The following is a 12,088-nucleotide window of genomic DNA, read 5'->3' as shown; positions in this document are numbered from 1 at the left end:
CTCTTGTGTGAGAATAACCTTCCTAGAGGGTGTGGCCACGTGAGGACAGAATTGGACTTTGTATATTTACAGTATGTTCAGCTTTATCTTTGCCGGGTCCAGTGTAAACCAAATGCTGACATTTAACTTGAGCATGCTAATACACCATTGGGAGAACTTTAGTAACTCCAGTGCAAAAGGTTTTTGTTGCTTTCTCAGAAAAGAAATGGTTTGATCACTCTACATCATTGCAAGTTTCTCTTTCACACAGCAGAGAAAACGTCACTAAACGATGGCCATTATTTTGCGGCTAAGGCATGTTTGTGTACTTTAGCCTACGAATTGTCTATTTGCTCTGTCCATTGAATGTCTGCATAAACTGTTACCTATCTCTGAGTTTTCTGAGAACAGACAAAGCAGCTAGGAAATTATAAAAAAGCTTTGGCCAAAGTTTTGCCTTTTATCACTTGGAGACATGCACTTAAAAAGTTCCAGTTACCAACTAACTTCACTTTCTAATGTGTCCCTTTTTCTGTATATACAGCATGTGAGCAAAATGTATCAATTGTGTGACTCCAATGAAATCAGTGGAGTCACAGCAAGGATGCACTTGGCCTTTCTGGGTATGTCTACACTGCAATTTAAAACGCACTGTGGGCCAGTGGCAGCTGACTCTGGCTAAGGGGCTGTTTAATTGCAGTGTAGATATCCAGGCTCAAGCTGGAGCCCAAGCTCTGGTACCTTCCCCCCTCGTGGAGTCCCAGAGCTCGGGCTCCAGCCCAAGCCCAAATGTCTACACTGCAATTAAACAGCCTCACAAGCCCAAGCCCCGGGAGCCCAAGCCAGTTGGCACAAGCCAGACATGGGTGTCTAATTGTAGTGTAGACATACCCATTGTAAGCCCCACCTGTTAAGATTGCCTGACACTTCCCATTATAATATCCTATTATTAGATGCTTATAACTTTGCCAACCTTTAAGCATTTGGGCTGAAATTTTTTTATATCGGGTGTCTGTTTCAAGATGACTTTAAGAAAGAAAAACCCATTTCAGACAGAACGGTTTAACCCATTTCGAAGAACGAGGTTAGAGAAAAGTGCATTGTTTTGCCCAGGTTAAAAAGAATTCTGGCAATCTTTTCTTTGAGCAGCTCAAGCACTCTAATAGTGTGGTCCTCATTTTCTGGGTGCCTGACTTGAGCCCACGGGTCTTGATTTGCAAAATTGCTGAGCATTCACAGCTGCAACTGAAGTCAATCCAAGTTGTGCTTCAAACATATAAAGTATTATAGAATGCTAAGTAATCTGAAAAATCAGGTCCTAGGGGTCACAGATTGGGCACTCAAAATTAGTGGACACTGTTGACCTTAAAATCCCTGTGCCTCTGTTCCCTATCTGTAAAATGGGAGTAATACCAGCCCCTCATTTCACAGGAGGTGTTGTGCTAATTAATTCATGTGTGTTTGTGAATAATCAGATACTGTAGTGAGGAGCTCCAGAAAAAAGCTGATGAGGAAATTAATAATTCTCTGTTCAGAGCCGGGGTTGACTAGGGTTCACTAAATAAGGCCTAGGGCCACCCATTGAATAATCAGGAGAAAACAAAATATTAAATTTTATTAAATGCAATATTTTAAATATTGAATATAACTTAATTTTCATTGAGTGAGGATTGTGCATCATGTACGCTGAATGAGATGGAAGTCCTGTGGAAAATATAGTATGTGATCATGTAATTAAAGACTGCTTTACAATGCATATGCACCGGAAGGCTGAATTAAGGTTGCATTTCCTAACTTTTGAGTGCTTAACTTTGCAACCTTAATAATGTTTTTTGAACATAGTATTTGTGTATGTATATAAAAATGTACATCTATATCCAGTACTGTGTATAATCATGTTATGATTTTCTTTACAATATTCTGAAAGACAGACGGCTTATTAACTTACATAGTATAGTCACCTCTTATAAAATATTTTGATAATGATCAAATTTTCATGGTCAAACCTCTAGATAGCCGCCACTAAAATAGAGTTAAAAAATCTACTAACTAAGAACAAAAGAGAAATGTCTGTCTTTAGCTAGGTATATATAGGTTCTGGAAAGCAAAATGCCATTTTAAAGATATCTTTTATAAATGAATATTTAATTCAGATGCCACCCAAGCCAGGCATTGTGAAGGAGGACCCACTGCGAGATTTAAAGCGGCTTCTCCAGGAATTAAGAAGTACGATTGATGAGATCCCCTCCATGGTTCTCAGTAAGAGTGACAGCGATGGCAGGAGAGAGTTACCTTTAGCCACCTTGAGAAACACAATGTAAGAAAAGTGTAAATTAATCTGGACATATATAGCGTTCTGAAACTAAAATCTGGCCACTCAAGTGCTTTGGGGACAGTGCAGGATACTGTTGTACAGGAAACCGGGATTTAGGAGTGGACTCAAGGTATCCAGAGAGATTAGCCATATTGCTCATGCAACAGCCCTTATTGATAAGCTGCTTTCTGGGAGAGGAGTAGTGGTTGCTTATAAGAGTGCAGAAGGAGAATGGTGGCCCAAATTAAAAAGATAGGCAAGGTATCTGTGCCATGGTCTAATGAATCCATATCACAGGCTGAGGATGATATATGGCTATGATGGTAGTGGAACTAGCAAATGACTGCATCATTTGCACCCCGGTGATGTCTTGTTTATTTACTTTCCATCTAAGCATTTCAGATTTTATGATCATTTGTGAACCCCCTTCTTCTGTATTATGGAAGTATCCTGTCATGTGAGAGTAGGGTGACCAGATGTCCCAATTTTATAGGGACAGTCCTGATTTTTTGGGCCTTTTTCTTATATAGGCTCCTATTACCCCCCACCCTGTCCCGATTTTTCACATTTGCTGTCTGGTCACCCTATGTGGGAGACAGGCGAATGGTTTCTCTTAGAACACTACAATGACTTCATAGATCATGTTAAACAAAATATCAAAACCAGCATCACTTGTAAAAGCCTGATGCTCTGGATCCAGAAATAGGGAGTTTGTAAAGATTAACATCATTCATGACTTTGCATTAGAATATATTCCTTATTTCAAGAATTATTTATCTCCCATTGTATGTAAAATTGGGGCTTTGTCAGATCAGTCTCATATACCAAACATCCCATTCTCGGGCTTTTTACTGTTTTGGTTGAGTAGCTGTTTTTTACTGAACCAGAAATTAGTGTTATCAGCATCAAACCCTTTGAGAGTCTTGACAGTCATAACGAGGGCCCTACCAAATGCATGATCCATTTTGGTCAATTTCACGGTTATAGGATTTTAAAAATTGTAAATTTCATGATTTCAACTATTTAAATCTGAAATTTCACAGTGTTGTAATTGTAGAGGTCCTGACCCAAAATGGAGTTGGGGGTGAGGGTTTGCAAGGTTATTGTAGGGGGGGTTGCAGTTCTGCTACACTTATTTCTGTGCTGCTGCTGGCGGCGGTGCTGCTTTCAGAGCTGGGCAGCTGGACAATGGCAGCTGCTGGCCAGAAGCCCAGCTCTGAAGGCAGAGTCACCACCAGCACCAGCACAGCAGTAAAGATGGCATGGTATGGTATTGCCACTCTTACTTCTGCGCTGCTGCTGGCGACTGTGCTGCTTTCAGAGCTGGGCAGCTGGAGGGCGGTCAGGAGCCCAGGTTTGAAGGCAGAGTCACCACCAGCACCAGCGCAGAAGTAAGGATGGCCTGGATGGTATTGCCACCCTTACTTCTGCGCTGCTGCTGGCAGGGCACTGCCTTCAACAGCTGCCGCTCTCTGGCCGCCCAACTCTGAAGGCAGCGTAGAAGAAAGGGTGACAATACAGCAACCCCCCAGAAACTCCCTTTTGGGTCAGAACCCCCAATTTGAGAAACCCCCTGAAATCCGTATAGTATAGGGTAAAATCACACAGAAGATGAGATGAGACCAGATTTCATGGTCTGTGATGTGTTTTTCACGGCCATGAATTTGGTAGGGCTCTACTCATAACAAGAGAAGAATGTTTCAGAACACAGGGCAGTCAACAGTGCTGAATTGCCAATGTCTGGATTATAATGATTGTCTGTATTATATCTTTATGATGGAAGTGAGATAAGCCATTGGCCTCTGTGTTGCTAATTCAGCCATGAGCTCAAGAAATGGTTTTCAACGTCTAGCAGTAAATCTTTGACATTTTGTAAGAACAGTTTCTTTGGAAAGATTTGCCTTCTGTTTTCTCTCTTCTGTGTGACATTGTGTTCCCCATGTGAGTTGACATGAGGACTGGAGAATCCTTTCCCGAACTAATTATTCCTCAGAAAATGACTATATCTGCCAATCCTCATGGTAGTGCTTTTCTTGATATTGTTAACCATGGTACATTTTTCCCATACAGAGATGCTGCAAGTAGAGAATCTGCTGTCACATGCAGCTTGCGACAGGATATATACAGCAAGTAAGAAACATTGTCATTTGACTGAGAATATCCCCGACTTTTACCAGTAATCCGGGAATTAGTCTACTTGTTTCTCTAGAGGATATTAAATAGAAGCTACTAAAGCTGAACATTTTAAAATCAGTAGGTCCAGACAACATGCTTCCAAGAAGTTCAAAAGAGCTGGCTGATAAGCTCACTGAACCATTCATACTGGTTTTCAGTAAGTCTTGGAACAATGAGGAAGTTCCAGAAGACTAAAGAAAAGCTAATGTTGTGCCAATTTTAAAAAAGGGTAAATGAGATGATCCAGGTAATTATAGGCTTGGTAGCCTGACATCAATCCCAGGCAAGATAATGGAGCAGCTGACATGGGACTTAATAAAAAATGAGAGAGTAATGTAATTGTGCCAGTCAACATGGTTTTATAGAAAATAGATCCTGTCAAACTAGTTTGATTTTTTTATGAGAATATAAATTTGTTTGATAAAGGTAATATGTTAACCTCATAGACTTCTCTAAGATGTTTGACTTGGTACTGCGTTATATTTTTATGAAAAAAACCAGAACCATATAAGATTAACATGGCACACGTTAAATGGATTAAACTGGATAACTGATAGGTCTTAGAATGTAACTGTAAATGGGGAATTGTCATCAACCAGGTGTGTTTCCTGTGGGGGTCTCAGAGGCATCAGTTCTTGACCCTATGGTATCAATGACCTGGAAGAAAACATAAAATCATAACTGATAAATTTTGCAAATGAAACAAAAATTGGAAGAGTGGTAAATAATGAAGAGTACAGGTCACTGATTCACAGTGATCTGGATTGCCTGGAAAACGGCGCAAACAAACAATATGTGTTTTAATACAGCTAAAGTGTGTATGTCACAGGTCCAGACACCGCTGGAATGCCGTGTCCAGTTCTGGGGCCCACAATTCAAGAAGGATGTAGATAAATTGGAGAGGGTTCAGAAAAGAGCCGAAAGAATCATTAAAGGCTTAGAAAACCTGCCTTATAGTGATAGACTCAAGGAACTCAATTTATTTAGCTTAACAAAGAGAAGGTTAGGCGGTGACTTGATTCAGTAATAATGAGCTTTTCAGTCTAGCAGAGAAAGGTACAACATGATCCAATGGCTGGAAGCTGAAGCTAGACAAATTCAGACTGAAAATAAGGTGTAAATTTTTAATTATGAGAGTAATTAACCATTGGAACAGTTTACCCAGGGTCAAAGTGGATTCTGTATTACTGACAATTTTAAACTCAAGATTGGATGTTTTCTAAAAGATACATTCTATAAATTATTTTGGGAGAGTCTGTGGCCTGTGTTATACCTAGATGTCCACAGAGGTCTCTTCTGGCCTGGGAATCCCTGAATGCAGTAAAACCAGAGGGACTAGCTTTTGGGAAACAATGGCAGTAGAGTTGATTATCAAGATAGGTTTTAAGATGGTGAAGAAAATCCCTGGTATTGTGTTCCAGGTGACTGGAAGTTCTTTTAATATCAAAGCACTGAGATACATTAGCGTGATACATATCTGTGAACTCTATTGATCAGGTCTGCACCTCATAGGTATTCATACAATACTGATTAAACTCCCCAAACCCTTTTCCAATATGCTCCAGGCACAGTGCAAAGCCTGGTAAGGATTATCCAAGGGCAATCTCTTTTCTGATTGTTTCAAACCCCTGTAAAGAATCTGAAAGTGTCATACACAGGACGTTACAGAAATCCCCGGGAGTGAATGTGGCTCCTTTTCTAGTGAAGTTACATTAATTGAATACAGAGCATATGGACAGATGGAACAATATGCTTCTCTCCAGCTGGGACAGAACTGACTTGTTGACGATTTGGATTTCAGGAAAGCTTTTATTTATGTGGATGGTTTTCTCCTCCAGTGCCTTAATGGAGAGGAGGTGGTACTTTATGAGTAAAATACTTGATAGAATGGGCTTTCAGTCTGGAAGCGATCATGGTAGCAGAGCTGGTGATGGAAAGGTAGTGTTTTTATGAAGCTCCAAAATTAAACCAATCAACATTTGCTTCTCTAGGTCACAGCCAAGAAACCTCCCAAACCTGACACTTTAAATCAATCCGTGTCCTTGGTAGGTTCTGGAAATTGACCCAGATGCGTGGTCCACAATCTAACCCTACACGTCTGTGCAATAAGAACTTTAAAGTGGCTGATATGTGAGACCAGATTGGGAAAAGGCAGGAATTCATACTATGGGAGTTGTGATCCATGGGAGTTATCGGATATCGTTGGATGAAATATGAGCTTAATACAGTAGACTCCACTGCATAGTACCTTTCCTTGCACGGTCTCTGGGCTGTGCCCTGCCCTGGCACTGAGGGCCCAGGCTCCGCATGTCGCCATGCCCCCTCTCTCCATACAAAGCCCTGGCTACAGGCAGGTTTGTGAGGCTGTAACCAGGGAAGGAAGCACTGGGAAATACCAAGTTCAGGGATGGAACCTATTAATAGTTTCCAAAGCAGCTATTGTGAAAAATCAGTCCATGCTGTGAACTTGCTGACAATGGGAAGGACAGTGGGTTCCATACTCTATCACTGTCCACCCACAAAGCCTTGAGAGGTAGCTACAGGTGGAAAGAGCAAATACTAAGGGTGCCTGTAAGCAGTTGAACTCACCACCATAGCACTTCTGGCATCAGGTCAAGGCCCTGTGGGGTCTTCACTTCTAGTGCCCCTATCGGTCGCCTCTTTGGCCCTGCAGTGGCCTGATTCTGTCTGTGAGTCAGCTCTCCGACTAAGTCCTTTCTAGTCCAGACCCCTTCCAGGATGACAAAAGTACAACTAAAGTCCAAAAATGTCCCAACATCAGAGATCCTGCTTCCCTCACTTGGGCTACTCCTCATCCCAGCCTTTAGGCTCAGTCCTCGGCCTCATCCTGGGCTCAGTAGTCTTATGTTGGGGTTGTACACCTCTTCCTCGGCTCTTGAAGGTGGGCTCAACCTCAAAGCCCCTGGTGCTGCTTCCTTCGTCAGTCTGTTTCCCCAGGCTCCTCCCAGGCAGTGGGTACTTCCTACCACCTCTCTCCTGGGTCCTCCCTAACTGAGTTCTCCTTCCTTCTCATCTAGTCTCTTCCTGACCCTTTCACAGCTGGGGTCACTAGGTATAATTAAGTTGCCAAACCAAGACCAGCTGACAGATAGCTGCCAGGTCACTGGCATGGTTGAGCCCAACCCCGCCTTAAGGAAATGTCTACACTGCAGTAGGGAGCATGCTTCCCAGCACGGTGGGCAGACGTGGGAGCTCTGCTCAAACTAGCATACTGAAAACGGCAGTGTGGCCAGGGTGACACAGGTGATGGTTGGGCTACCTGCCCAAGTATGGACCTAGAAGGTCAGGTAGATTTGGACTTAGGTGCCTCGCCCGAGCTGCTGTCCATGCCGCTGTGGCCACACTGCTGTTTTCAGCATGCTACCTCAAGCGGGGCTACCTTCTCTGTCTATCCCCATTGGGAAGCTCATCCCAGCTGCAGTGTAGACCTAGCCACAAAGGGCAGCCAATCTGCGACAGTCCCCCAACTTCCATTATAACGTGTAAACGTCTTGATGAATGCATATAACATTTTAGCAATTTTTTCTTCATATCTGGCTGTGTACTGCTGCAAACTGCTGCATCTTGGAAATCCTGGGCAATCTAGCAGTCCTGATGGTAATGCTTCATGGGTTTCTAACTGGCCTATGTCTTTTCATACAGAGATACTGCCGTGAGAGACTCCGCTCCTGAAGGCAGCTTGGGGCAGGATACTTTCAGCAGGTGAGAAGTGATGCCACTTAACTGTGTGTAACCCCAACACCATCAGAGCATGCATGCTGATCTCACTATCTCTTTGTTATTTATTTTCTAGGATGTGGAGGATTTGTTATATTGAGTTATTCCTGTGCTTTTCAATGCTGTATTATTTGTGAAGCACTGTCAGGATGCTTCTTAGAAAGAACGTAACAAATATGATCAGCAGGGCCGGATCCAGGCATCAGCGCAGCAAGCAGGTGCTTGGGGCAGCCAATGGGAAGGACCTGCCGCCAAAGTGCTGCCGATCACAGCTCCCCCCCACCCCCGTCACTTGGGGCGGCAAAAACGCTGGAGCCGGCCCTGATGATCAGGCCAAATCAATGCTGATTTACACCTGGTTCAACCCCACTAAAATCAGTGCCACCACACCAGGAATAAATGAGTCCCATTAAAGCCCATTTGGAATTATGAAGTTGCTGCAATGATATTTAAATGACGATTGTTAGTGTGGACTAGTGGCTCCTCATGGTGATTCTGCTGTAGAAATAGGCCCCAAAAGTGCTCGTTGTAGACTTAAAATGGCAGGCACTAATGACCTGAATTTCGGATATGCTACAAATCCCATTTAAATCAGCAGGAGCTCTGCATCTCTGAAAATCAGAATATTAGTACGTTAGCACCAAGACACAGAAAGCCAGAAAACTGGGGGAATCCAGAAATCATGAACCAATTTCATATTTCCAGAAATCCATTTAGGGCCAGATTCTGATATCCCTCCTCATGTTAGGTGATACCTTACTCGACAAGTGGTCCCATTGACTTAAAATGGGACTATTCAGCATGACATAGGACATTGGAATCTAGCCCTAAATCATAGCTGAGAGAAAAAACAATGAAGGAACTTTCCTTTCAAATAACATTCTTGGATAATAATATCAGATAGCAAGGTTATCTGATCTAGTTTTCCAGACACTGATTGGAAGGTATGTGCCAGTCCTTCTTACCAAACCATTTGCAAAACAAATCCCTTATTTTTCAGTTGACATTAGTAAATCAGTTCTCAGTCTATACACTGAATCATCCTATGAAATGACTGATGCAATCATCTGCTTTCTCTGTTCTAATATTCACCATGCATTGCCACTGCATTAAAAATCTCAGTGCTGGGTTTATAGGCTATGTTTTTATCTTTGTAAAGCCTTCCGGCCAGATTCATCAACCTATTTTCTGTGACAAAGCAGTAGTTTTTCCTCAATTTTTCCTTTTTTGCTGCCATAAAATAACCTGTCTTTGTCAAAAAGTCAAGAGAAAATAACTAGCAGTAGGTTATTATTTGATAAAATGATCAGTGAATATAAATATGCATGAGTACAAAAAAAACCCAGCCACTTTGTTGTTTTTAATGTGTGTATCGCAGTTGAACTGCTATATATCTATACGTCATGTAACCCCAACATCAGAGCATGCATGCTGATCTCACTGTCTAATAGCATGCTACCTGCCTTATTACTAGTGAGATAATCTTTCTCAAACAAGGAAGAATCAAAAGCAGGAAAGCATACCTAGATGTGAACCTGAACAGTTCTATATCAAATACACTGTGCCACAGACAGCCAGGAGTAAATCCAGGGCTGTTACACCAGGAATGCATGTAGCCCACTCTGTATAGTAAATTTATCTTAAACAGAATGCTTGTCATTGCATAGAATATTATGACATATGTATGGAACAACCACCAGTGTTACGTTGTCCTTTCATAAAATGTATGCCCTAATTAAAACAACTATTGCATGTACTATTTATACACTAGCACTGTTAAATGGAAAAGGATTATCACTCAGCTGCTGCCAATAGCCAAGGCACTGAAGTAGCTAGTGCATAAATGTTGAAATAAGCTTTTCATGTCAATGGTTTGTTGTGTTAGCATCATCACCTATTTATGTCCCTCTGCTGGAGTTACACTCCTTTAGACTCTGTGCAATCCTCCCCACCTACAGCATGAATTCTGCAACAAGATTACTGTACGGCTCTGGTAATTGTATTTCCAACTGGTTTTAACCCAAAAGTCCTCAGTAAGACCCTGCTCCTGCAGTTTGTTTTGTGTGGGCAGACTCCCTATACCCAGGCAAAGCTCCAGCCAATCTAATGAAGCTCCATTGCAGACTAACCCCTCTCTTTGCCTGGTGCCACACTGACTTCAGCAGGGCCCTCATGGGCACAGAAGCCAGGCCACATGGATCCTGCTGCAAGACCAGCATCTTAGTCTTTACTCCATCCTTATGCAGGCAAAACTCTCCCTGGGAATTAAGACTGGAGTAAAACCTAAGCAAGGACGTCAAGGTTTAGCCCACTGTTTACTCTCCAGGTAGAGCTTGTGTGGTGTGTTTTCCTTACTATTCTCTTGGTTTTGTTTCTGCTCTGTGGACTGACTGCAATTATATATGTTAACCCTTTGATATAACGTACTACACCCCGTATTCTAACTATAGGAACCTATATGAAAATCAGAAATCCCCATATTGTACAAGGATCCAGAGCCCATTGAAGTCAGTGGAAAAACTTAAACTGACCTCAGCTGGCGCTAAGCACTCAAATTGTGGTACTAACATAGCTGGGGGCATGCCGCTTTAAACTGCAGTCATCAGTAGAGACTCTCGGATACTATGTTTATGGAGGGCACGTAAATATCTAGATAGGAGCAGCTCACTGAATGTGGTACATTTTGACATCTCCCAGCACCGTAGGCATCCCCTCCTCTCCAGCCAACATCGCCCTCTGCTGGGCTACACTTTCTCACCCCCCAGCATCCTCTGTGGGAAGAGAGGTTGTGGCCACATTGCAGCTGTACAGCTTTCCCCAGTGATGGACTGACCTACACCCAGGCATGAGGCTGGACCATTAGCTTTAACATTACGCTAAAAATTGCATGAGAATGAAATGCCTGAGCACAAGAATGCTGGAATGGTTCTTTCAGCCCTCCAAGTAAGCCCATTTGAACCCTGTATGCACCATTTACCTTTCATGTATGTATATGAGAGTTCTAGAATGCATGCAAACGCTTCACTTTCTCATGGTGGGGATTAGCTACTCCAGCGAAATCTCAGCCTGGCACGTTCAGGAGGGAATGCTAGTCTGCCATTATTTTGCTTGCAGGGAGCCTTTAACTTTACATGTTTCGGATCTTGAGGACCAAACTGCTACTCGGCCCTTCACACCCACTGGTGAGTTTTCACTGGCTGCACTAAAGAATGCATGTTTCAAGTAGGCGTGGCTCGGCCCAGAGCAGAATTGTATAGAGACAGGAAACAAGTGTATTTTCATAGGTAAGGTTTATAAGTGTCTCTTAGCAGGAGCTTTTTACAAAATCTCTAAAGCACTTAGCACAGTGCTTCATCATATGTGTTTTATTATTCATAGGTCAGCTCTCTTGAGAGTGACATCAGCACATGTACTAAGAATTGAAAAGATAAGGAGGGCTTTCCAGTTAGCTGTTTTCCCAGTTCTAGAGCGATTCCAACAAATTACTGTGTTTATTATGGTTTTCCCCATGAATATCTTCCACTTGACAAAATGAATTTCCATAACAGGTATTTGTTAACAGTAGTGGTCTTACCTAGTTACAAAGCAACATTTTCAAACTTGGGTGCCTACATTTAGGCCTCTAATTCCATATTTAGGTAACTAAATAAGAGACCTGATTTTCAGAGGTGCTGCGTAATGGCACCTCTCATTGACTTCATTTGGAGTAAGGGTTACTCAGCACCTCTTACACGCTGGTCATTTTTATTTAGATGCCTCCGTATAAATTTTGGGCACCCAACTTTGAAAATATTGTCCTAAGCCTTCTCCTAAGTAGCTAGACAGAAGGTAAAGCAAGAATTGGGTTGGTGAACAACTTTGAAACTCCTGTCTGAATTGTTG

At 42.4% G+C, this 12,088-nt stretch overlaps 1 protein-coding gene across 5 annotated transcripts in view; it reads left to right on the top strand.

Annotated features, from left to right (window-relative positions):
• CCDC158 (coiled-coil domain containing 158) overlaps positions 1-12,088 on the top strand; it is an 86,186-nt gene that overhangs the window by 67,542 nt on the left and 6,556 nt on the right. For all 5 annotated transcript variants that reach the window (XM_039541599.1, XM_039541598.1, XM_039541602.1 and 2 more), the window contains 4 exons: positions 2,133-2,296; positions 4,364-4,423; positions 8,132-8,191; positions 11,321-11,388. In XM_039541599.1, the coding sequence (XP_039397533.1) occupies positions 2,133-2,296; positions 4,364-4,423; positions 8,132-8,191; positions 11,321-11,388 (352 nt within the window). The remainder of the gene's footprint in view (positions 1-2,132; positions 2,297-4,363; positions 4,424-8,131; positions 8,192-11,320; positions 11,389-12,088) is intronic.

The sequence above is a fragment of the Mauremys reevesii genome, linkage group 5 (genome assembly GCF_016161935.1).
Source record: "Mauremys reevesii isolate NIE-2019 linkage group 5, ASM1616193v1, whole genome shotgun sequence".
Classification (NCBI taxonomy): Eukaryota; Metazoa; Chordata; order Testudines; family Geoemydidae; genus Mauremys; species Mauremys reevesii.
This window is presented reverse-complemented; position numbering and strand designations above follow the sequence as displayed.